Source organism: Symphalangus syndactylus, chromosome 10, assembly GCF_028878055.3.
Source record: "Symphalangus syndactylus isolate Jambi chromosome 10, NHGRI_mSymSyn1-v2.1_pri, whole genome shotgun sequence".
Lineage (NCBI taxonomy): Eukaryota > Metazoa > Chordata > Mammalia > Primates > Hylobatidae > Symphalangus > Symphalangus syndactylus.
In genome coordinates, this window is record NC_072432.2 from 59,175,143 (window position 1) to 59,202,357 (window position 27,215).

The 27,215-nt window shown below is 37.6% G+C and overlaps 1 protein-coding gene across 3 annotated transcripts in view; it reads right to left on the minus strand.

Moving 5' to 3' along the window:
* The window catches only part of LOC134731522 (uncharacterized), a 357,298-nt gene that overhangs the window by 326,192 nt on the left and 3,891 nt on the right, over positions 1 to 27,215 (minus strand). For all 3 annotated transcript variants that reach the window (XR_010113848.1, XR_010113849.1, XM_063610344.1), the window contains exons 2-3: positions 21,302 to 21,415; positions 21,101 to 21,193 (exon numbers count right to left, since the gene is read on the minus strand). Coding sequence is in view for 1 of the 3 variants with exons in the window: in XM_063610344.1 (XP_063466414.1) it covers positions 21,101 to 21,178 (78 nt within the window). In the remaining 2 variants the exon portion in view is untranslated. The remainder of the gene's footprint in view (positions 1 to 21,100; positions 21,194 to 21,301; positions 21,416 to 27,215) is intronic.

The following is a 27,215-nucleotide window of genomic DNA, read 5'->3' on the forward strand; positions in this document are numbered from 1 at the left end:
TAATGATAACATAAAAATATATAAAATAGGGATAATTTACATAAAAGATGTGGAAAACCTATAAACAGAAATCCTAAAACATTGTTGAGAAAAAATAAAGAAAAAACAAAATAAGGCCGGGCGCGGTGGCTCACGCTTGTAATCCCAGCACTTTGGGAGGCCGAGGCGGGCAGATCACGAGGTCAGGAGATCGAGACCATGGTGAAACCCCGTCTCTACTAAAAATACAAAAAATTAGCTGGGCATGGTGGCGGGCGCCTGTAGTCCCAGCTACTCAGAGAGGCTGAGGCAGGAGAATGGTGTGAACTCGGGAGGCGGAGCTTGCAGTGAGCCGAGATTGTGCCACTGCACTCCAGCCTGGGCGACAGAGCGAGACTCCGTCTCAAAAAAAAAAAAAAAAGAAAAAACAAAATAAATAGATATATTAATTAGCCAGTGATATATAAAAATTACTCAATATTTTAAAGATGTCATTTCTTCCCAAATTATTCTACAGATTCCAGCAAATTCCAATCAAAATCCCAGGAGGACTTTTATAGAAATCAACAAAACACATATGAAAATGCAAAGAACCTAAAATAGTCAACAGCAACTATTCTTTAGCTCAGTGGCAAGAAACAATAGCAACTTTAAGAAAGAACAAACAAGTTGGGGGGTTAACACTATTTGATTCAAGACTTCTTGTAAGTAATCAAGTAAATGTAGTACTTGTAACATACACCAGTAGATCAATGAAGAAATAGACCTGGCCGTGCACAGTGGCTCATGCCTGTAATCCCAGCACTTTGGGAGGCCGAGGTGGGAGGATCATCTGAGGTCAGGAGTTCAAGACCAGCCTGGCCAATGGTGAAACCCCATCTTTACTAAAAATACAAAAAAAGAAAAATTAGCCAGGCATGGTGACACATGCCTGTAATCTCAGCTACTCAGGAGGCTGAGGCAGGAGAATCACTTGAACCCGGGAGGCAGAGGCTGCAGTGAGCCAAGACTGCACCACTGCACTCCAGCTTGGGCGACAGGGAGAGACTCTGTCTCAAAAAAAAAAAAAGAAGAAGAAAAAAGAAAGGAAAGAGAGAAAGAGAGAAAAGAAAGAAAGAGACCCCCACACATACATGAGCAAATATTTTCCACAAGAATGCAAAGCAAATCTAATAGAGAAAGGGTAGTCTTTTCAAAAACAATGCTGGAGCAACTGGATAACCACATGCAAAAAAGAAACTTGAATCTGCCCCTTGTGCCACATGCAAAAATTAAAATGAATCATTGACTTAACTGAAAATAAAATGACAAAACTTCTTTGTAAAATAGGAGAATAACTTTTGTGACCTTATGATAGGCAGATTTTTCAGATATAACAAAAATAATCTATGAAAGAACAAACTGACAAATTGGACCTTATCAAAATTAAATGTACTGTTCTTCAAAAGATACTGCTAATAGAATGAGAAAATAAGCCACAGGATGGAAGAATATATTTCCAAATGATTTCTATGATTTTTAAAAAAACTAGTATCCAGAATACATAATGATTCAAAATAAATTGAATCACTATATTCAAAAGAAATAACCCAATTTTTTTTTTTTTTTTTGAGACGGAGTCTCGCTCTGTCGTCCAGGCTGGAGTGCAGTGGCGCAGTCTTGGAGAAATAACCCAATTTTTAAAGGACAAAAGATTTGAACAGACACTTCAGCAAAAAAGATAATGAGTGGCAAATAAACACATGAAAAGAGTCTCAACATCATTAGTCATTATGGAAATGGAAATTGGAACCACAATGAGATGCCCCTTCATACCTTTGTAAATGGATAAAATTTTAAATATGAATAAACAAACAAATAAGTAGAAATTGACCATACCAAGTATCGGTAAAGATATAGGAGAACTGGAACTCTCATACACTTGATGGCAGAATTACAAAATAGTATAACCTATGGTCACTGGAGGAAACAGCATAGATGTTAATCAACAAATTAAAAATAAAACAACCACATGATCCAGCAATCCTACTTCTGGGTATATATCCAGAGGAAATGAAATCAGTAAGTCAGTGAGATATCTGTACTTCTATGTTCATTGCAGATTATTCACAATTTCAAGACATGGAATCCACCTAAGTGTCTATTAATGGGAATAAATAAAATGTAGTATAGATATACACAGTGGAATAGTATTCAGCCTTAAAAAAGGAAATCTAATCATTTGTGACAACATAGATAAATCTGGAGGATATTATGCTAAGTGTAATAAGCCATGCGCAGAAAGACAAATACTGTATGATCTTACTTTTATGTGGAATCTAAAAGAGTTGAACTCATAGAAGCAGAGAATTGAAAGATGGTTACCAGGGGCTTGCGAATGTGGGGACAATGTGGAGATGTCGGTCAAAGAGTAAAAAGTTTCAGTTAGACAGGAGAAGTAAATTTTGGAGAATGATTACACAACATGGAGACTATAGTTAATAATAATATAAACTTGAAATTGCTGAAAGAGATTTTAACTGTTCTTACCACAAAAAAAAAGCATGTGAGGTGATAGATATGTTAACAAGCTTGATGTAATAATTCCACAATCTATACATCTATCAAAAGATCACATTGTATTCCATAAATGTGTACAATTTGTATTTGTCATTTAAGATATAGATTTGTAAATTAAATAATAAAATACTACAACTACTTTGAAAAACAGTAGACTTTTGTTTAAGGTTACCACAAAATCCAGCCATTTTACTATTGGGTATTTACCCAAGAGAAATAAAAGAATATGTCCACATAAGACCTGTACATAAATGTCCATAGCAGCTTTATTTTTAACGGCCCAAACTGGAAAGAACCCAAATGTCCATAAACAAATGAATGGATAAAGAAACTATGGCATACCCATACAATGGAATATTACTCAGCAACAAAAATGAATTAAGTTATTGGTATGTGCTACATTATAGCTAAGCCTCAAAATAATTAGGCTGAATAACAAAATGAGTATAATCTATATGATTCCATGTGTATTACATTCTAGAAAATACAAACTAATATACAGTGATCAAAAGCAGATCAATGATTGCATAGGAATTGAGGAAGGTAGGGAAAAGCTAAAGGAAGGGATGACAAAGAGGCCATGGAAAATGTGAAAGGACAATGGACATATTCATTATCTTGACTGTGATAGTTTTGTAGATGTATGTATATCTCAGAACATCACACTGTACACTTTATGTGCATTTTATGGTAGGTCAATGTTATGAACTTAATTGTATCCTCCAAAATTCATATGTTGAAGTTTTACCCACCGTTACATCAGATTGTTACTATATTTCAAGATAAGACCTTTCAAGAGAGAATTGAGGTAAAATAAGGTCATATTGGTGGACCCTTATCCAATAAAACTGGAATTTTGTTGTTGTTGTTGTTTTGGAAGAGAAGATTAAGACACAGACCACAGGATGACCATGTAGGGACACAGCAAGAAGGTGGCCATCTGCAAGCCCAGGAGAGAGGCCTCAGAAGAAATCAATCCTGCTGATACCTTCAACTGAATTTTAGCTTCCAGAAAGGTGAATAAATAAATTGTATGTTTAAGCTACTCGGTCTGTGGTACTTTGTTATAGCAGTTGTAGTAAAGTAATACATTCAATTATATGTCATTTGGGCTATTAAAATGAAAACAGGCCATGCATGGTGGCTCGCACCTGTAATTCCAGTACTTTGGAAGGCCAAGGTGGGCAGATTAGTTGAGCTCAGGAGTTCAAGACCAGCCTGGGTAACATGGTGAAATCCCATCTCTAACAACAACAACAAAAAATCAAAACAAAAAAAAAACCAGCCAGGCATGGTGGCATGTGTCTGTAGTCCCAGTTAATAAAATAATTCGAACACTGCTACAATAAAGAAACTTACACAAGTCTCTTCGTGCACATGAGCTAGTATATTTTTAGAGGCAAAAAGTGGAATTTGATGATCAAAGTGTTTGTACCTAGAGTCTATGAACACATAAGGCATTAGGAAAAATATATATAGCTTCTATAACACTACCGCAATTGATTCCCTTCTTAAAGTATAATAAATACTTAGTTGTGGTTTTTTAAATGTCCACAGTATAGTGAGAAACATATATACAAATAATCACAAAATGATGGAGTAAAAATTACAGCATAGGTATATAAAGCTATACTATGGGTAAAAAGTAGGAAATTGCCTAAGAATGTCAAAGGAGGTTCACAAATTTAAAAACCAAAAAAAAAGTATTTGAAATGAATCTTAACACGTAATCTGCCAAACTAAGAAACAGATAAAGGGAAGTCTTAGAAGAGGGAAAGAGCATAACATATCATCAAAAGTGTAGCTGCAACTGTCTCTTCAGATACCATCTGGATAGAAAGTCCTAGTAACTTCAGGAAAATCACAGATGTTAGTCAGAGCTGGAAATATTCTTCAACCAATTTTGCATTTTACAGATGTTGTATCTGAATCCCAAGCCCAGACTGACTTTCACAAAATCAAAACTCAAGGACTGAATTGAGGTCCACTTATTCTTAGTTCACTGCTTTTCTACATAATCATCTGCCTCCATAAAGCAACAAGGATGGTTTTTTAAAAACAAAACAAAACATTAGGTATATCTCCTAATGCTGTCCCTCCCCCCTCCCCCCACCGCACCTAATGCTAAATGACGAGTTAATGGGTGCAGCACACCAACATGGCACATGGATACATATGTAACAAACCTGCACATTGTGCACATGTACCCTAAAACTTAAAGTATAATAATAATAATAATAATAATAATAATAAAGCTGTAAAAAAAAAACAAAAAAACAAAAACAAAAAAAATTCCTACTGTAATAGATATGCCTTTATCCTAAATCCATCAGGTTCAAATAGACTATTTTCAAACAATATACAAAGATAATTTTATGGTATCTCTCTAGCCCCCAAAAATTCTAAATAGTCTTCTAACTTAGAATAGGTTTTATGGTTAAATATGGCTTTTTTACTCTAATTTTTTTAATTGACAAACCATGAGTCCTAAGTAGAATAACTCTAGGTTTACCAAAATGTTATTTAAAATTTTTTTTTTTGTAGAGACAGGGTCTGTCTATGTTGGCCAGGCTGGGCTTGATCTCCTGGACTCAAGCAATCCTCCCACCTTTGCTTCCCAAAGTGCTGGGATTATAGGCCTGAGCCATTGCACCCAGCATTACCAGAATATTATTAATAGAAGACTAATAAATTATTTATTAAATCAAAACTCCATATTGAATGTATGCTATGTGAAGTACACTGTATCAGGCACACATTGAAACTGGGCACCCGGTGACCTATTCTGCAATTTATTTAGTGGTTTACTCAGTGGTTTACTCATAAGATATGATATCAGAAATATTTGGGTTTCTATCCTGGCTCCACTTACTTGCTATGTGATCCTGGCAAATTTTCAAACATCTATATAATGAGCTAATAATACTACACAGTTCATGAGTTGTAATGAATATTAAATAAAATGAATTCAAAACACTCAATACATTGCTTGATACACAGTCAGTGGGCATCAGTAGGTATTAGTTGACATAATCCTAACCATCAGTTTCATCATCTTCACCTTGACATGATGGTCTAGGTCAAGGCCTTAGCTTAGGTTCTCTAGAAAACAGAGCCTGAATCAAGAATTAAGTGTTGATGCTTCCTTTGGGTTGTACGAACCAGGAGGGGAAAGGGAGATGTAGCAAAGAAGGATGGAAAGCCATGTAAAATGCTATTACCCTGCTGGTCACTGCTTCCCAATGAGCCATAAACAGGCATAGCGGATCACTCAGCAAAAGCACCTGCTTGGCCATACAGGACTTCAAATGAGCTTTGTGTATCTGTAATTGGAATAGTGCATGGGAAGGAGTAAGAAGGGGAGAGAGGTATTTGCTTTCTTCCTCCCATCTTCAGTTTCCCATTAGTCAAATATTGCTCCATGGGAATTAATACCATCACACTTCTGAGTTGTGTCATCTAGCTCTTCTGGTGACCACTTAAGATGTCAGTCGCCACACCAAGTACTATGCAATTTCATCACAGTGAATTTCAACTATGCATTCATAAACTGGAATTAAAAGTTCAAAAGTCTAAAAAAGTGATGGGAGGAATAAGAAATTCTGAATTGTAGCCAGTAAACCTGACTGCCCTGTAGCTACTGCCCAGTGACAGCAAGTATCACTGCCAAACCATTGACAGCATGGGCTGAGAAACAAACCTGCTGAGGGAATCTAAAGCAGGACCTAAGATCTGGGTCATATATACTCTGGTCCTCACATGTCAACAACCTGTAATTAGAGACCTCTAATAAAGGTGTATTAGTCAGGTTTTGCTGCATAACAAACAACTGCCAAATCTCCATGGCTTAAAACAAAAAAAGTATTCACTTCTACTTCTCCCTCAGAGGTCCTCAGGTCAGCAGTGGATTAGCTGGGCTCAATTAGGCTCAGCTTGGCTCAAATTCAGGTTGGTTTCCTGTATCTCTGATCCTGGGACTCAGGCAAAAGGAGCTGTTGCTAACTATGGTGTGTCCTTCTCATGGCAGATGGTAGGAGCATAAGAGAGGCCAATGGAAACTTTCCATGCCTCCTAAAGCATTGGCTCAGAGCTGGCATGCTGGCACTTCTGTGACAAACTGCAACAACAACTCACAAAACTCAAGTTTATAATCCACATTCTTCTAAAATGCCTTACAGTACCCCTAATATAACAAACTTCCATCTTTGATATTTTCATTTTTTCAGGATAATCCATACTCATCAATACCTGAAGTAGTATGAGTATTTCTCTTAATTAATTTGGTTTTCACAGTGACATTCTGAATCCTTTGAGGTGTCTATTCTTCTAAGTCATCTTCCTTGTACTAAAATCTAATTATTGAACACAAACACAATTTTACTTCGTTAGCAACACCATTTGTTCCTGTTAACACTCCCAGAGACAAAGGACATCTAGAGAAATGCAGAACTCCAAGTACTACGCATTCAGAAACTGGAATTAAAAGTTCCTAAGCAATAGGGTTTTGGATACCAAGAATAGCCTAGCTGTTCCCTAGCCTTCTTCCAAGCCCCATGTGTTTGCTTAGTTAACACACTAAACTTTTTTTTCTTTTTTCTTTTTTTTTTTTTTTTTTTTTTTTACTATTGCCAGCATTGCAAAGTCAAAATAGCTGTGGAGGAACAAGCTGTTCTGCCTCATGTCTCATCAACATTCCTTGCTCAGTGTATCAAAACACAGAGAGCATACAGAGCAAATGCAACAACTCTTCAAAAAGTTCTCTGTTGGGGATTTTCTTCCCGGGAAACCATCCACAACTGCCTCTTTAAAACAACAGAAGAAAGGTGGGCCTCCTATTCAAATCCAAGTGAAGTCACAGCAAGGAAGTATGGATTTAAACTTGGGTTATGGATTTAAAGTTTGGATTTTTGCCCCTTGAAAAATATATAGGCCTGCATGAACCAATATCAAGATTAAAATGTGCAAACAAGTTTTCTTTCCAAAAGACCAATTTAAAATTTTGAGGTAAAGTTATTTCACCAGGCAATTGAGAAAAAAGTCATTGAACTAACATTCTAACCCAAATTTCCTTAGTCACCTTGGAAGAATTTTGATTTCAAATAGCAAGTATATTGCAAATAGTACCAAGCCAACTATATAAGATGGGTCCATTTAAAGAAAGCTAAATGGAAAGATTGATAAGATGATCAAAGTCATTTCCCTTCAGATCACAGATCAGCTAATCACCTTTGCCTTTTAAGAGAGAAAAAAAATTAACAGGAGAATGATTAACCTATTTGTCCACATTTAAACATATATAAAATCGGGTATTCAATTTACAGTCTTTCTCTTATTCATGATCTGATAATTAAATTAATACTTATTGTAAAGAAATAGTTTCTATTTGCATAGTTAAAACAAATGATATTTCATTTAACACACAAATAGTTCACAGAATTTGGTTGATATCTGAAATGATACTTAATAATCACTACTGCTATAATTTACAGATGAGTGGCTGTAACAATAGAGAGAACACTTGCTAGAAAGCAAGCAGTGATTTTTGAGCAGAACTCTGGCAAGAAATGGCTTCCTTCTCAGTAAAAACCAAGACGATCTAAACCACCATCCACTTCTACCACTGCTTCTACCTTCTGCACCCTAAAGGGAAGAGTTTCCCAAGTATTCTTTTCAAGTGACCACAATAGGCAATTGTATCTAGACACATGTGAAGAGAGCCATATACCCTACATTCCAGCAAAGCAATGAAATAGAAAGAGCTGTAAGAGGAACAACACAGTGTGAAATACAATACTTTAAGTCTAAAATGTGAGCCATCACATTTAGATTATAGAAACTCATCATCCTGGGAGCATTGGTCATCCCTGAAAACAACAAATGCCAACTTGGAGTAGATTATGAGGATTGCTGTTTAGTACAGAAATTACAAGAGAAAATAGTACAGAGAAAAGAAGAGATTGTGAACAAGATGGACCAAAACTTGTTCACATCCTCTTCTTACTTTAAATATTTCACTTATGGCAGGGCACAGTGACTCGTGCTTGTAATCCCAGTGCTTAGGGAGGCTGAGGCAGGAGGACTGCTTGAGGCCAGGAGTTTGAAACTAGCCTGGGCAACAGGTAAAAAAATTAAAAATTAAAACATTAGCCATGTGTGGTGATCGGATCACTACACTCCAGCCTGGGCAACAGAGCAAGACCCTGTCTCTTAAAAAAAAATCACTTATATTTTAGTAATGAGATATTAGAAGACAACATAGAAGTGACTGGCACAAAGCCTGGGCCTTTCAGGTCAGTCCCTCCTTATCTCAGGATGTTGCATGCCCAGCACATTCTACAGTTTCTCTTGAGAACTACAGACAAAAAGGAGGGAGAACTGGGTGGATACAAGGCCACCTGGAGAACTGTCCTGCATGTGGTAGGTCAACAAATATTTTTTAAGTGCTTACAATGCACTGCACAGTGGTTTTTGCACAGTGGTGAAAATGGATATCAAGAATGACAGTGAGGCAGGGAAACATCAGGCCTCATACTGAGTATAACAAAAATGCATTTTTTTAAGTTTGTTGTTTTAACCATTACATGAAGAATTCCTTGATTTATTAGGGCCAAAGGCTAACCAGCTAAAATAAAGACACCGAACCATACTTTAAAAACAAAAGTCTGTATCTCTTCTCAAACAGCTCTGAGGAAAGCAATCCAATTTGGTGGGGTGGCTCTGCTCCATTTTGTCATTAGGGTTTCAGACTCCTTTCATCTTGTTCCACCCCCTTGGGCATCACGTTACCTGCACAGTTGAAGCCTGGAGTTCAGCTGGAGGAAAAGGGAACACATGAAAGAGGCACTTCCACTGCCTTCAGGACTGGGAGCAGGGTTTAGACACCTCACTTCTCCTCACATTCAATTGGTGAAAACTTAATCACGCCTGATGCAAGGGAGTCTGAGAGATGTGGTGTAGCCTCATTTTTTGTTTGTTTGTTTGTTGTCACTGTGTTGGTGGGTGGCCTTACTGTAGCAGCTTAGCCTTTGCCCTAATTAAGGGAGCACAGAAAAAGAAAAGAACAACTTTTGCTGGACAACTGCAATCCAACAAATAATTTCTAAGGAATGTTGTGAAAAAAGATGATTTTATATAGTACATTTTGAGTCTGTATATGAAAAATTATTTCTGCTCAGAATCTGGTCCTATCCTAGGAAAAAATTCAATGACATTTTTTAATTTCAGAAATAATCTAGAGTAAACCTCTATCACAAGAGAAAAATTAGGCCCAGATAAATGAAGTTGCCTACTCAAGCAGCTGGTAAGAGAAGTAAGACTGCAACCCACATTTACGCATTCTTCTCAAGCCTGGCATGAATTCGCTAAATCATGCACTTGCTTAAGTCACATGAGCTCTCTAGATCGTCAACCAAAATGGTTTAAACTCTAAAGTGGATTTTTTGTCCCCTGCCAAATTAGATGATTTGGCTTTCTAGCCAATTCAGAAGTCCCCGTAACTGCTAATGCTCTGTTTTATATTTTAATATAAAGAATGTATTTACGTGACATAGGAAGTTGAAAGGATTTTAAAATATCCTTTCCTAGAAGAATCAGAACAATTCTGATGTAAGGTGAATTTCTATTCACCATTAACTCTCCCCATTGCAAAGCAGAATATTCTGTGTTCATTGCCACAAAAAAAGGAATTTATGATGGCAGAAAGCAAAGTGAAAAAGACATATCTTTCAGACTCTTTTTGTTTCAAGGATCTAGGCTTGTTTCTCAACAGTGGCACTAATGACATTTTGAGCCAATAATTATTTGTTATAAGGGTCTGTCCTGTGCACTGTAGGATATTTAGCAGCATCCTTGGCCACAACCCACTAGATGTCAATAAAACCCCTCAGCTCTCTAGATGTGACAACCAAAAATGTCTAGACATTGCTAAATGAGCTCCAGTTGAGAACTGTTGATTTAGGATGTTAAGGGAAGAGAAAAGAATCAAGACACAGACAAAGGATCTTAGAGAAAATGTTATGAGTAGGCAAGAATTTGCCACTCCCCCACCCTACCTTCAAAACAAGGCTAGAAAAACATTGTTTGGCCAGAGTGGTGGGAACAGAGTCAGAGAGGAAATAAGGAGAATATGCATCAACAACAAACCCAGAGCCATTCCTTGGATCAAGTCCTGAAGAGGTGGCAACACCCCCAGATAGGTTTGTGGGGTTCAAAAGCAGAGACAACTTGCAATCCATTGTCCTAGTAAAGTGCTGGGACTGGGAGATGTCAATATTCCAGACAAGAGATAGTTGCAGAATCTATCTATATAAACCACAGTATGACATGGGAGCAGCGGAATAATTCCTGATCACTCAAGAGTGATCTGGAAATAGTGGAGAAAATAGCAGACCAGAAGGGGCCACATCAATGGGAGCAAAGGCCATCTGTGCAGCATCCAGGGAAGAGCACTGATGGTGAATCAAGTGAGGGATGCTCAGGGACACCAGGATAGCTTAGTGATGTTAAGAATTTGTGGGCCCTGCCCCAACATCACATCTTACTGCTACTTAACGCAACTCTAGGGAAAGAGAAAGGATTCTCCAAATCAAATAAGATTAACTGTCTGCCACTCTAATTTAAAAAAGGACTCTGTATTAGTTTCCCAGGGCTGCCACACAAATTACCACAAACTGGGTAGCTTCAAGCAACAGAAACTTATCCTCTCACAGTTCTGGAGATGGGGAGTCTGAAGTTGTCGGCAGGGCCATGCTCCCTCTGAAGTCTCTGGGAAAAAAAAAACAAAAAACTTTCCTTGCCTCTTCCAGTTTCTGGTGGTTGTCAGAATTCCTTTGTATTCCTTGACTTGTAGATGAATCTCTCCAATCTCTGCCTCCATCCTCTCATGGTTGTCTCCCTTGTGTGTCTGTGTCCAAATTCCCTGTTCTTATTAGGGCACACCCTCACCCAGTTTGACCTCGCCTTAACTTGATTACCTCCACAAAGTCTCCATTTTCAGATAAGGTCACAGTCACAGATTCTAGGTGGACATCAATTTGCCAGGGGTAGGGGGATGGGGAGAGGTAGATATTTAACACAGTTCAAGCTGTAACAGAAGTTAAGCAAGCTTTAGAAAAATAGTTATATCTTTTGCCTGCCTGAGTTTGTAATTTAAAGTTTGTGCCAATTGTAGGCAATAAGGAAAAGTGTTACCATACCAGCAATTGCTAAAAATAGTATATTCTAGATCTTCAATAATAAACCATTCCTTTACTATGATTCTGAAAAAGATTTAGATTCTTCTTTCAGCTATGCCATAACATGTGTTAAACCATCCACTATAAAGGAAAATCACTGACACATATAATTAGTACTTAAACCCTTTTTTGAAAAAATAACTATGTTCAAATAAAAAGAAGACAGTACGAAGAACTTCCACCTCACTTGCTAGGAGAAACTGTTCTGCATCATGCGCTTTTCTTCTCTTGCAGAACTGGTCAGGTATATCACGGTACCAACACTAAGAAAGAGCGTTCATGTTTAGTATGTGACTATTTTGAGAAAGGCAAAAGAGGAGAGGTCAAGAGAAAGAAAATAGTCACATCAACAAAAAACAAAAAGTCATATAACTCATAAGTGAACCCCCAAATATGCCCTTCTATTTTAATCCATAGCAATTCACATTTCCTTCTATTTTAATCCATAGCAGTAAAATAGTCATCTAAAGCCAGGCACAGTGGCTCATGCCTGTAATCCCAACACTTTGGGAGGCCGAGGCGGGTGGATCACCTGAGGTCAGGAGTTCAAGACCAGCCTGGCCAACATGGTGAAACCCTGTCTCTACTAGAAATACAAAATAAATAAATAAATAAGCCAGGCATGGTGGCAGGTGCCTGTAATCCCAGCTACTCAGGAGGCTAAGGCAGGAGAATTACTTGAACCTGGGAGGTAGAGGTTGAAGTGAGCTGAGATCGCACCACTGTACTACAGCCTGGGCGACAGAGTGAGACTCAAAAAAAAAAAAAACAAAAAACTCATGTAAAATAAGAAAACATCAGCAACACCCCAAGCTAATGTGGGAAATTCTGATGGAAAAAAAGCATAGGGCTTATTACAGCAGTCAACGTGTCTTTTTAAAAAATCTATTTATCTATTTGCAGAAGGGAGGACTATCATAAAGAAGTTAAAACGAAAGAAGACAAAACTGTCATTCCCCCACCGACAGGCAGCCTGAGTGGTGGCGAGCAGAACTGACTAAACTAGCCACTCCTGGGTAAAGAGCAGAGTGAAGCCTCTAGTGTCACACTGTCCTTCCCACATTGCCCTGCCAGCACCATGACTACTACCTCCACCGTCAAAGACATTTATTTACATATACACAGGCACAAATTAAATCACGGAAATGTGTGTGAAGCCGGTTCACTGTGCACTGGCTACCAATTTGTCTGAGTCCAGTGAGACAGAACGCCCACACATACAACAAGTTACATAAGTGGATTTATTACTTACAGATAAGCAGCAAGAGAAAAAAAAAAAAAAGCCTAGGATTCATGACGAGCCTGTCCCCTCAAGGCTCAGGAAAGCTGCCTGGGGAAGATAAAATCTCATCAGTATGTGCCCCACTTGCACTACAGCCGAGGGACCGCCAACAGGCAGCCTGCCTTGGGTTTTATACCATAGGGACAGTATGACATGCTGGGCTAAAGTGACTTTCTATTTATAGAGGGGACTGGCACAATGGACTGTTCAGGTCAGCACCTCCTTATCTCAGGATGTTGCATTCCCAGAACATTCTACAGTTTCTCTTGAGAACTACACACAAAAAAGGAGGGAGAACTGGGTGGGTCCAAGGCCACCTGGAGAACTGTCCCGCATGTAGTAGGTCAACAATATATTGTAAGTGCTTACAATGCACTGCACAGTGGTTTTGCACAGTGGTGAAAATGGATATCAAGATTGACAGTGAGGTAGGGACAAATCAGACAAAGAGACGTGATCTGAGAGACTGTATGGGGGCACTATGGCTTGGCAGTGACCATTTGCCAAGTGGTCACTGCCAAGCCATAGTGCTCCCTCCCAGTCAGTCCCATCTCTGTCACCCTAATGAGCTGGGGAATAGGAGACTAATGTCCATTGAATACAGGCCCACAAATCTTTTTAGAATTTTTCTTCTCCCCTTACTTCATCCCTAATCATGTCATTGTATTATTCTAACCACATGACATTTTCACCAAAGAGAGAAGAAATACAAAGAAATCCGAACTTTGAGGTTCGTGGAGATCAGGTTACTTGCCAAACCCTAAATGTGATTCTGATAATATTTAGCACAGATGAATCCTTTGAAGCAGAGTTACATAAAATTTCTCAATCATATTCACTATTTATTTTATGTTAATCCATCAATCCAGTGTATTGTTGAAAAATGTGGCAAACTGAATCAGTTTCTAATACATCCAAACATAACATCTAGAGGAGTTACTAGTCTAGTTGTTTGATTACCCAGCTGTGTCCTTAGTACATTTAAGTATTTAGTAAATGGTAAGATAAAATTACCTCCTATTCATAAAGAGAAGCATAATTAAATGATCTATTCATTTATCCATCTATCCAGCAAGCCAGCCAGCCAATAATACTTATTAACTACCTAATATAGACCAGACATTGCCCTAAGCAATTAAGGCTATCAAGAAGAAAAGAAATAATCTGTGTCCTCAAGAAATACATAATATTGAACAGTAGACTCAAATATGTTTTATTGTACACCATCGTCAGCTAAAAAAATTGGGCATACATACCCAATACCACAAATGTATATTTACTTATTTATAAATTACAAATAAGTATTATCATAATAATATACTGCATGTATAGATAATATATATATAACAATGCTAATATTTTGATACAGTAAATATATAGAAACATGATATACACCAGGAAAAAATGACACGAAAATTATAGTTAAAAGAAGTGAAACAAAAAATAAATAGTTCTAAGTAGAGTAAGAGAAAGAGTTCCAAAATAAATGAACCAGACCCTTAAATCAGCAGCATCAAGGACAGTATCCAAGAAAACAACTGACTGCCTTTTGGCCAGGGTACTCCTGAGATAAAATCTACTAGGTACCATTTTCTGCTTAACCCAGACTACCCTTTCCCATCATTATAATTGCAACATACAACCTCAACATCTCAAGGAGTAAGAAGATAACGTTAGCTAGTCCTACGTAAATAACTTGAAATATCAACTTTGAAGATACAGAAAAGTTTACTTTGGAAAATCCAAGATCTCCTTAGGTTTAATTTGACGTGGAAACTTAAAAGAGACTTCAGAAAACTGGCTGAAGCTTAAGTAGAAAAAATATATTTCCCATAATTTCTCCTGTGCAGTCATTAATAACATAACAATGAAAAGCCAAATTCTGCCACATTATTGGCAACCATCCTTCTATCACTAAAAAGAATGATCTTATCATTGACAGATGCTAAGACTCAGTGGTTTGAATCACACCATGTGTTACAAATTAAAAGGGCTAACATCACAATAATACTAATCATGAAAAACATAGAAGAAAAATAATTGTTATTACAACATCTAAACGAACCCACATACAATAGTCCAAAAAAGCCACACATAAAATTAGATAACATATTAGTTCAGTTAGTTCATTGAGCAAGTCTAAGTCCGCTCTGCCTAAAGCATTAAGCCGTATCTATAATATGTTTTAATTTCTACGAAAGAAATAGATATTAGTTTATGCACAGGAAAAACGATTTTTAAAAACATTATTTGTATATGGGAAGGGGCTGGAACAAGGAGAATTTTTAACCTTCTTAAACATCCATGTCTCTAAGTTTAATTTTTTGTAAGGATAATATACCATTCTTATAAGGAAAATATATAACTTTTTAACAAACAAACAAAAAACTCTATTAAAAAATAGCATAGTGTAACAAAAACCATATCAAACTAAAAATCAGAAGACTTCGGTTCTAAAAAAATCAGTGCTGCCATTCACCAATCATGAAATAAATGGCCATTAATATTGGTGGTGGTTGTGGTGCTAGTTCTGGCTCTGGTGCTGTTGTGGTTGCTGTTACACTGGTCATGTTTCCATCCGTTGATTCCAAAGGATACCCTAAACTTGCCCAAGTCTCCTCTTCTGAAAGTCGGCCTCTTTCATGTATATTGTGTGCCAGCATTGCCCCCTACCAACGATAATGTTGCATTACAGCCTGCTCAAAAAGATTGTTTTTCCACCTGTTTCTGCTGAGGCATGACTCCTCTAAACCTGAACAGCCCTGATTTCTAGTCTGGCATCCACCTCTAAATAGCTGCAGCACCTAGGACAAGCCCTCTAACTCTCTGCTTGTGAGAACGTTCCAGGCACATATGTAAAAGTGAGGCTGACTTTTCTCCTGTACTGCATGAGGTAACAGAGTGATTCGTGGGTAGCTTCTTGAATTTTATTTCAGCAAACATTTAGCAAGTGCTATTATGTGCTACATACTGTGCTAAGAGCTGGAGGTATGAAAATGAATGAAATATGGCCCCTATCCTTAGTGTCCACGGTATCTCAAGTTTGTATATGGAAATAACATTTTGTTTGTATATGGAAAAGAACATTTTCTTTCACAAGTTCATTTGTTCATGTTAACAGATGAAAACGCCATGGGTGTATGCTCAAGGAGCTCACTTATTGACATTTGGTTTATAATTTTATACAAGAACAGAAGTGAAAGGTGTTTTTTTTTTAATCGTTCAGTGAGTCAACACACATCTACTGAGCATTTACTATTTGCAAGGCACTAGGCTCGATACCAGGGATTCAAACAAGATGGGAACTACTTCCAAGATGATAGGAAACAAGTTACGGAGCAGTGCAGTAACTGCTGTGACTACTCAACCACCTCTTCCAGGAGGATTCGAGGAATTCTCCTCTGAGGAAGGACACTGGATCAGATCTTAAACAATCATTGCTTGCTAGTAAGAAGGAAAAGAGGGTGGCCAGAAGAGACCAGACAGATGTGGGTAGGAGGAGGACAAAGTTACACAAGAGATCCTGACTGTGCCAGCCCTTAATCCAGAAGAAAGAAGCATGCTGGAATTTAGAGTTCCCTTAAGCAAGCAGTGGAGACCTTATTAAAATGCACTAAACTTAGGGGGATCCTCAGATCATCTTTACTGAATAAAGACTCTGGGGATAAGCTTTAATTAATTGAGAATAAAGAGAGTGGGAGATCACTAACGATATCCCCAAGTGGAAAAGGATAGTAGTTGGAGGCCAGTACTAAAATCAGCCTCTTAATTTGTGCTCAGGGAACTGCTAGCTCCTGAAAGCACTGTTTTCTCATGGTTCTGAAGCTTTAGAGAGGGCAAGAATGACTAGTTTCTTTTAAATCCCTCATAGTCTGGTTATGTAGCTGGGAAGAAAGGCAGGTCTAAGATTTTGTTTTATTTTTGTTGTTCTTAACATACATCCTAGTGATTCAAAAGCAGATGACCAATAGATCATACTCTAAGAAGCAGTGCCTTATAGCGCTATACCAAGGCGTCTGATAAAATAGGTAATACCAATTCCAGAGCTCTGAGCTATATAATTCTAAATGTTTCACATGTGTGCCAGACAACTAGATGCTATCACTGGATGTGACATATTGACTTGCCAGAGCCACATAACAGCTAAAAATGTTTTACACATTTGCCCAGAAGCATAAAGAAAGCCACGCAAGCACAAAACAGTGTCTTTGTAAACACCATGGAATAGTAATAACAAAATTGCTATTTCCGGGCATGTTGTTAATTCTGCTTTATCTATCTATACCTGCAGGTTTCTGAAGGCCTGTACTCAGCGCTAGCTGTGGCCACACTGTGGAAGGAAAAGCTGAGTCCCAGCTGGACCAGGTGAGCCTGATGAACAGTGGCCTGCCTGGGAACCAGTCAGATTTCACCAGCTATTCATCGCCAGGCTCAATCACCCTGGGCCCTCCAAAAGAGGAAAGATGAGCCAGAGATTAGGTAGAGAGGGAAGTTCAAAGTAAAGCACAGAGGAGGGCAAGAGCTATTTATCCATCTTCTGAGCTGAAGCTTGCCTGTCAAAAAACATTCTTTGTTTAGTTTTCCTGAGGAAAATAGAACAGCAAATTATGTTCTGTTATGATAAAGACAAAGCTGCAAAGCCATTGAAAAATTTTGTGAACTTAATTACTAAGTTTTGTATTTTAAAAACTCTTTAAATTTCTAATGGGCTGGATTATTCATATTTAGGAATTTCAGATCATATATAGATAATTTGTTTTTAATCATAGTGTACTAACCTTAAAATTTCTCATCCCTATCTCAGTGTAAGGCTCAAGTCCAGAGCACAAGAGGTTGACAATTCTGCAGGAGAAGAGTGCCATCTGCAGGAGGACTGTATAATACCCGAGAAAATCCTCAGTGTTAACAAAAATGAGACAATTCATTAGTGGAGATTCCACAGTCAGCAAGTTGTCTGGTATACAGTAAACTCAATAAATTATTACTGTTATTTGCATGGTAGTAATTATGGCAATACATAATTTTGCACTGCATCTCTTCAAATTGAAAAACAAAAACAAATCAAAAGCCCAAGGAAGAAAGAACCAGAGGCTATTCAGATTATTCAGATCATTCTCCTGGTTTTCATAGGAACCCTTCCAGATACGTGAGAATCTATACCATTTTAAAAGGTCTTACAGAAGGAAATTCCACAGCCTCTTATATTCATACCCATGGCTCTACAAGCTTCAGCAGGGCCAGGGCCAGGAAAACTTTGTTATGTAAATTTAGTTTGGAATGCTCTCCTTCCTCCCCTTTCAGAATTGATACCAGCCCTCATTTTAGAACATACGTTCTTTCATCCGTTCAATAAATATTTTTTTGTGCACCTACTATGTTTCAGGTGCTGTGATATTTAACCTGCATACAATGGTGAACCCACCATATTTCCTGTCTTTCAAAAGTTTACAGCCAGTTGATCCTCTAAGACTCCAGGATGCTCCTGCTTCCTTTTCCCTGTCTCCCACCTCCTTTTTCAGCTCCTCCTTCCTTCTTCCTTATAAATACTTCATGCTAGGAACTTCCCACAATCCCCCTTACTCTCAACAAAACTAAACTGCCTGTGCTTTATTTTCTCAGGGTTCTAATCTAGGTAGTGACTAGCTAATCTGGTAAATGATTTCATGACAAATGCTAATTGATCTCATCACCAAAGTAATTTGAACACATTTTCGTGAGGTATTTCTGAAGACACAACAATCATTTAGGCCTCTGCGTTGGACTAATGGAGATGATCTTCTGAGTTAGGCAGGGCCTTGTGGTGCATGTGGTACCTGGTACTCCAAAGAGCAGAGCCAACCTTGATTTTTTTGGTTTTATGCCATTATTTCAACCTATTTCTCAATTTGCCACAATAAAGTTAAAGAATTCTATTGAAGATGTACCCAATCATCTTTTACTATAGAGTAGCTCCTTTAAATTCTTGATAAATGTCTCTTCTCATTCTTTTCTCTGATACAAACAGGCTCCCAATAATAATTCAAAACACCATTGAAAAATGAAACATTACATTAACTTGCATTTTTCATCCTCTATGCATATCTTCCTAAATTTTACATAGAAAATAGATGATGAAGCCACCACTGAACTTCCTCAATTTTATAAGTTCAAATCAGATATGAGATTATTGCAAGCTACTACTCCTGTCTGTTATAAAAGGCGATTTCTACTATAAGTGGTTCCTGATGCATGTTCTTAACCATTCTGCAAGATGGTGTTTGTTTAATTCTGGGCTCTGCAAATGGTGGTCCTGCTTCTGACAGCATTTATTAAAAATAAAAATACATCAGCCCAAATTAAGAAAAAATTCCTTCATTTTCTTGAACTGGAGTGTATATATATTCTTACCAAAAAAAAAAAGAAAACAAGTAATAAGAAGATAGGGTTTGTATCCCAAAATGTAAACTTTTTCAATGAGGCATAGATTTTTTTTTTCTTTAATATCTATCTCTAATTTTAAGAAGGCCCTGTGGAAACTGCATCAACTGCCTTTGAATATTTCCTTGGATATGATTGGGTTGTTAAACTTACACGTTCAAATCTCCTGGATAAGAATGATCTGTAACAACCCACTACAAATTTGGGCAACATTTATAAATAAATCTTGGAATTTATTCCTCGGAAAATTTAAAATGCCATAGGAGAAGGGAATTGAATATTATTGATGCTTTTTCAATGCCAGGTACTTTGTATATGTTATTTCGTGTGACTTTAAGCTCTGTCAAGTTATTTAGGTTGTTTAGACTTATCCTCATCTAATAGATGAGAAAATCAAGGCCAAGAGAAATTCTATAACTTGCCCGTAAATTATATTGTTCAGATTCAGCCTCACGTCCATCTGGGTCTAGCACATGTTCCTTCTATGATACACGAAGACCATTATTGTAAGTGCTGGCTGTGAGTTTCAAATGAAAAGATGGGCTTGGCATTGGGATGAGATGATGTAACCCAAGGCGAGGACTCTGATGGCGCACCCTAAAATTGAACACTGTAATGGACCACCATAAAAACAGGAAAACATCTTTAAAGAGCATGTGGTTTCTTATTTAATATACATTACTGATTATCAAGCTATGTTTATCATTTGTGGGGGTTTTAGATCTAATTTTCAAAGTGTAGCCATTTGGAGATTAAATATTATAGTGTAATGTCTGTACATCATTTCTGGTGAATCAGACTTCACTATTGCTATAAATACATTTTAGGCTAAAAAACCCTGACTCCTAGAGTAACGAATAAGCTTATCCCTCACATTTAAGCTTTATTGATTTCTGCTTTGTATTATGTTTCAGAATATTTAGAATGTCATTTTTGTAGTTAATAGGATTGTCTGTGCAGATGGTAAAAATACATTTATTCAAGCCCAATCTTCATTCTAAAGATTTTGGTATAACATTATTTGTTCACTTCTTTATTTATAGAAAATTTATTGTAAAACTGTTTGGTATTTATCATAAACCCAAGCATGAAACTACCATCTGACCATGACCCAGCAATTGCACTTTGGGGAATTTATCCCAGAGATAAGAAAAATTTGATTTTCACAAAAACCTGTATAATAACCCAAATCTGGAAACAACTCAGATGTTCTTCAACAGGTAAACGACTGAACAAACTGTGATATATCCAATCCCAAAAGGTTACATACTGTATGATTTCATTTATATAACATTATCAAAACAAAATAATCATAGAAATGAACAAATTAGTGGTATCAGGGGTTAAGGAATGGAAGGGCAGGAGAAAGTATGTGTGTCTGAATCCACAACATAAGGCATCTTTGTGGTAATGGATCTTTGTGGCGAATGATACTGCACCTTGACTGTTATCGGTGTCAATATCACGGTTGTAATATTGTGCTATAGCTTTTCAAGATGCTATTATTGGAGGAAACTGAGTAAAGGGTACAAGGGATCTCTGTCATTTCCTAAAATTGTATATGAGTCTACAATGACCTCGAAATAAAAAGTTTAATTTAACAAAAGAGGTCAAGCATGGTGGCTCATACCTGTAATCCCAGCATTTTGGGAGGCCAAGGCAGGAGGATCACTTGAGACCAGGAGTTCAAGACCAGCCTGGGCAACATAGAGAAACCGTGTCTCTACAAAAAAAAAAATAAATAAAAAGTAGGTTATTTTTTGAGGGGAACTCTGAAATAAAAATAAGACAAAAATACAAAAAAAAAGTTAGCCGGGCATGCTGGCCATACCTGTGTCCAAAGTTACTCAGGAAGCATAGGTAGGAGGATCGCTTGAGGCCAGGAGGTTGAGGCTGTAGTGAGCCATGTTTCCACCACTGCATTCCAGCCTGGGCAACAGAGACACTATCTCAAAAAATAAAATAAATAAAATAAATAGATGATAGATAGATAGATAGACAGACAGACAGACAGATAGATATCACATCTAAAGCACTGGTACTACAAATAGAATAAATACTCCTTAAGAGACATTAAATCTTGTAGTAAACATCTGTAAGAAAGCAGGCAGTTCCCATGCAGTGTGGCAAATTCAATGCTACAGTTTTCATAGAGGCCAGGGGAGAGAGAGGGGTAAGAAGTCAGATTGCCATGAGATAACGAACAAAAGGAAAGTTAGAAATGGAGACAATAAACGTAGACTGTTTCTAGAAATATGGCTGAGAATGGAAGGAGAGAAATCTATAGTTTTAGAATAACATACAAAAAAAAAAGAGAGAGACAGGTTTTCTCACAACTAAAATCAGAGAAGTGAATAAAACTGAGACCCAAAAATCCATATAAAAGATCAATGAAACCAAGAGTTGGTTCTTAGAAATAATAAAGAAGACTGATAGATTGTTAGCCAGATTAAAAAAGAAAAAAAAGAGAAAATCCAAATCAGAACGATCAGAAATGACAAAGATGACATTACAGCTGATCCCACAGAAATACAAAAGATTCTCAGGGACTGTTATGAACACTTCTATGCACACAAAGTACAAAATCAAGTGGAAATGGATAAATTCCTAGAAACACACAATGCCGAAGACTGAATTAGGAAGAAAGTGAAAACCTGAACAGACCAATAACAAGTTTGTAAATTGAATCTGTAATTAAAAACCTACAAACCAAACAGAGCTCTGACTACATGGATTCACAGCTGAATTCTACCAGACATACAAGGAAGAACTGAAACCAATCCTACTGAAACCATTTTTTTTAATCAAGGAGGAGGAGCTTCTCTGTAACTCATTCTACAAAGCTAGCATCATACCAATACCAAAATGTGGCAGACAAAACAAAAAATGAAAACTTCAGGCCAATATCCCTGATGAACCCAGATGTAAAAATCCTCAACAAAATACTAGCAAACTGAATCAAATGCAGCACATTAAAAAGTTAATTCACTATGATCAAGTAGGCTTTATTTCTGATATGCAAGGTTGGTTTAACATACATCAATAAGTGTGATAAACAGAATAAAAAATGAAAGCCATAAGATCATCTCAATAGATGCAGGAAAAGCCTTCAATAAAATCCAGCATCGCTTCATAGTAGAAACCCTCAACAGATTAGGCATTGAAGGAACATACATCCACATAATAAGAGCTATCTATAATAAACCTACAGCCAACATCATACTGAACAGTCCAAAAACTGGAACCATTACCATTGAGAAGTGAAACAAGACAAGGATGCCTACTCTCACCATTCCTATTCGATATACTACTGGAAGTCCTAGCCAGGGAAATCAGACAAGAGAAAGAAATAAAAAGCATTCAAATAGGAAAAGAAGTCAAACTATCCCTTTGCTGAAAATATGATTCTACACCTAGAAAACCCTAAAGATTCTGCCAAAAGGCTCCTGGAACTGATAAACAAATTGAGTAAAGTTTCAGGATACAAAATCAAAGTACAAAAATCAGTAGCATTTTTCTACATCAACAATGTTCTAGCTGAGAACCAAATTAAAAACACAATCCCATTTACTATAGACACAAAGAAAATGAAATACCTAAGAATCCATCTAATAAAGGAAGTGAAAAATCTCTATAATGAGAACTACAAAACACTGCTCAAATAAATCAGAGACAACACAGAAATATAAAATATTGCATGCTCATGGCTTGAAAAAATCAATATAGTTAAAATGGCCATACTACCCAAAGCAATTTACAGATTCAATTCCATTCCTATCAAAATACCAGTGTCATTTTTCACAGATTTAGAAAAAGCTATTCTAAAATTTATTTGGAACCAAAAAAGAGCCTGAATAGCCAAAGCAATCCTAACAAAAAGAACATATTCAGAGACATCCCACTATCTGACTTCAAACTATACTACAAGGCTACAATAATCAAAACAACATGGTAATGGTATAAAAACAGACACATACAACAGTGAACAGAATACAGAACCCAGAAATAAGCCCACATACCAACAACCATCTGATCTTAGACAAAAATCAACAAAAACAAGCAATGGGGAATTGTGCTGGGATAAGTGGCTAGCCATATGCAGAAGATAAAACTGGACCCCCTACCTTTCACCATGTATGAAAATTGACTCAAGATAGATGAAAGATTTAAATGTATGACCTCAAACTATAAAAAGCCTGGAAGAAAACCTAGGAAATACCCTTCTCAACATAGGCTTTGGCAAAGAATTTATGTTAATTGTGACAAAAACAAAAACTGACAAGTGGAATTTAATTAGAGAACTTCTGCACAGCAAAATAAATTACCAACAGATAAACAGACTACAGAATGGGAGAAAATATTTGCAAACTACATATCTAAGACTAATATCTAGAATCTACAAGGAACTTTAAAAGTAAACAAGCAAAAACCAAACAATCCAATTAAAAAATGGGCAAAGGGCGCCTCTGCCCGGCCACCCATCGTCTGGGAAGTGAGGAGCGCCTCTGCCCGGCCACCCATCATCTGGGAAGTGAGGAGCGCCTCTGCCCGGCCACCTATCGTCTGGGAAGAAGTGAGGAGCGTCTCTGCCTGGCCGCCCCGTCTGGGAGGTCTACCACGGAGGCCAGGGGCAACGTGGGGGCTGGACGTGGTGGCTCACGCCTGTGGTCCCGGCACTCTGGGGGGTGAGGCAGGTTGATCACTTCGGGCTAGGAGTTCGAGACCAGTCTGGCCAACTTGGCGAAGCATGAAAAATACAGCAGACAAACCAACCAACCAACTCAGTGACAAAAAAACAGGTCTACCCTGGAGTCATACTCTAATTTTTTCTATTTTCCTCCCTTTCTGATCCTTTATCCCACTTTCTTTTTCTTCCTCTTCCTTCTCCCTCTTCTTTGTCAAATAGAGGATTGAGTTATTATCACTGATCCATATAAAGTCCCTCTCTCATTTATTTTAACTTCCACCCCCCATTTTTATTCCCCGACTTCCCATGTGCAACCTTCCTAATATGTTTGATACGCATCTTTTTGTTTGTATGTATTTTTAGAAAATGTTTATTGTTTATGTGTGCAAAAAAAATTAATAAAAAAAAATTTAAAAAAAAATAAAAAAATAAAAATGGGCAAAGGACATGAACAGACACTTCTCAAAAGACGACATACAAGTGGCCAAAAAACATATGAAAAAATGCTCAACATCAGTACTCACCAGAGAAATGTAAATCAAAACCACAATGAGATATCATCTCATACCAGTCAGAATGGTGGTGATTATTTAAAAGTCAAAAAACAATAAAGGGTGAGCGATATGGTTTGGCTCTGTGTCCCCACCCAAATCTCATCTCAAACTGTAATCTCCTCATGTCAAGGTAAGGACCCCGTGGGAGGTGACTGGATCATGGAGGCAGTTCTTCCTTGCTGTTCTCATGATAGGGAGGGAGTTCTCAGAAGATCTGATACCTTAAAAGTGTCAGTTTCCCCTGCGTGCTCTCTGTCTCCTACTGCCATGTAAGAAAGCGCTTGCTTTTCCTTTGCCTTCCGCCATGATTGTAAATTTCCCGAGGCCTTCGCAGCCATGTGGAACTGTGAGTCAATTAAACCTCTTTCCTTTATACATTACCCAGTCTCAGGTAGTATCTTTATAGCAGTGTGAAAACAGACTAATACAGTGAGACTGTGGAGAAATGGGAATGCTTATACATTGTTGGTGGGAATGTAAACTAGTTCAGCCACTGTAGAAAGTGGTTTGGAGATTTCTCAAGAAACCTAAAATAGAACTACCGTCTGACCCAGCAATCCCACTACTGGGTATATACTCAAAGGAAAATAACTCATTCCGTCATAAAGACACATGCACCTGTATGTTCACTGCAGCACTATTCACAATAGCAAGGACATGAAATCAACCTAAATACCCATCAACAATGGATTAAAGAAAATGTGGTACATATACCACAGAATACTGAGTAGCCAAAAAAAGAACAAAATCGTTCTTTCAGCGCTTTACAGGAACATCGATGGAGCTGGAGATCATTATACTAAGCGACCTGACCTAACACAAGAACAGAAAACCAAATACCACGTGTTCTCACAAGTGGGAGCTCAACATTGAATCCACGTGATTGTAAAAATGGGAAAAGGAGACACTGGGGATCACTAGATCAGGGAGGGAGAGAGGGGGGCGTGGGCCAAAGAACCACCTGTTGGGTACTATGCTTATTGCCTGGATGGCCTGAAGCCTCAGTGTCATGCAGTTTACTCATGTAAGAAACCTTCACAGGTACCCTTTCATCTATAATAAAAGTTGAGATGTTAAAAAAAATTACAGAGGTTTTTTTTTTTGCCAACTATTTGCAAAATAGTTTGCAAATATTTTCTCTCATTCTATAGTCTGTTTACTCAAAAATGCTTGTTTGCAACATGTTTAAGAACCAAAGGGGAAAAAAAATAGAGAAGGAAAGGTTGGAGATATATCTGAGAGAAGGATAATTGACAGAGCAAGGTCCATTAGGAAACTAAGGGGAGCATGATCCAGAAAATAGGTAGCAGGGTTGACCATAAATAGGAGGTGTTAAAGTAGTCATTTCTATTGAGACAGAGGAAAGGAAACAAAGAATGGGCTTTAATTGTGAGTGAACTTACAGGTGGAAGGCTAGCAGTAGAAAGCTGAGAGAGTTCCTATTCTATGGCCTCTATTTTCTCTGTGAGATAGGAAAGAGCTGATCTGCTAAGGAAGGGGGGAGATGGGCACATACGATATCAAGTAAACATTTAAAATATCCAAATGATGTTGAAGGTTCTGTAGAGATTGTAAACAATTTGTAGAAATACCAATCCATGCCATCCTGTCATTTTCTTTAGCAATATGATTGTAGAATTAAAGAGGACATAGTTAAATTGATGAACTGCTTCTTTGTTTTTTCAGACAAGCTTAATTTGGCAGGGGAGTCAAAAATTATTGACAAGGAACTGGTTGCAGTGATGGGGAACGAAGCAAAGGAGTTTATTGACAAAATTGTGCCAAGGGAAGAGATGACTGCAAGACTTTTGGCTTAAGAGGCTGAGTAAATAGAGATTTAGGGATGTAAATAGATTTAGGAGAAAACATAGTAGTTCATTTTTAATATTTCAGGTTTCTATGTCCAGCTGTACATGCAAATCCAGATGCATAGAAAGGAGATCCGACCTGAAAAGGATAGTAACTGAAGCCATGGAAATTTAAAGGGAAAAAATAGAATTTACAACACTGAAGAAGGAAACCTGAAAACACTCGGAAGGGTCAGAGTAACAGTGGCTATAAAGTCCCGTGGGACTTTATAGACAAGCCAGAAAGATAAGGAAAAGAGTCTAGATGAGGGTGGTCCCAAAAGTCCAGAAAAGAGAGTTCAATGGTAGAGTGATCAAAATGTTAGTGCTGCTGAAATTTGCAAAGGTTGTTGTCTAAAATTTGTCTTATTTATCTCTGTTAGCATATAGGAAAATGTGTGGCACATTGTCAGAATTCAGTAAATGTAAAGTTCTGTGTTGTGGACATCCCAATACCTGCAAATCTCACTCCAACACTGTTTGAATTATAACAAATGCTGAAAGGGCAAGGAAGGAAGGAAGGGAGGGAGGGAAGGAAGGAGGGAGGGGACGGGAGGAGAGGGGAGGGGATCTGTCTTACCCCAAAGGCCCCATTCAGCCCCCATGTCTCCTGTCCCCAGGCTCCTGCTCCCACTTGGAAATTCAGGACTTTAGCTC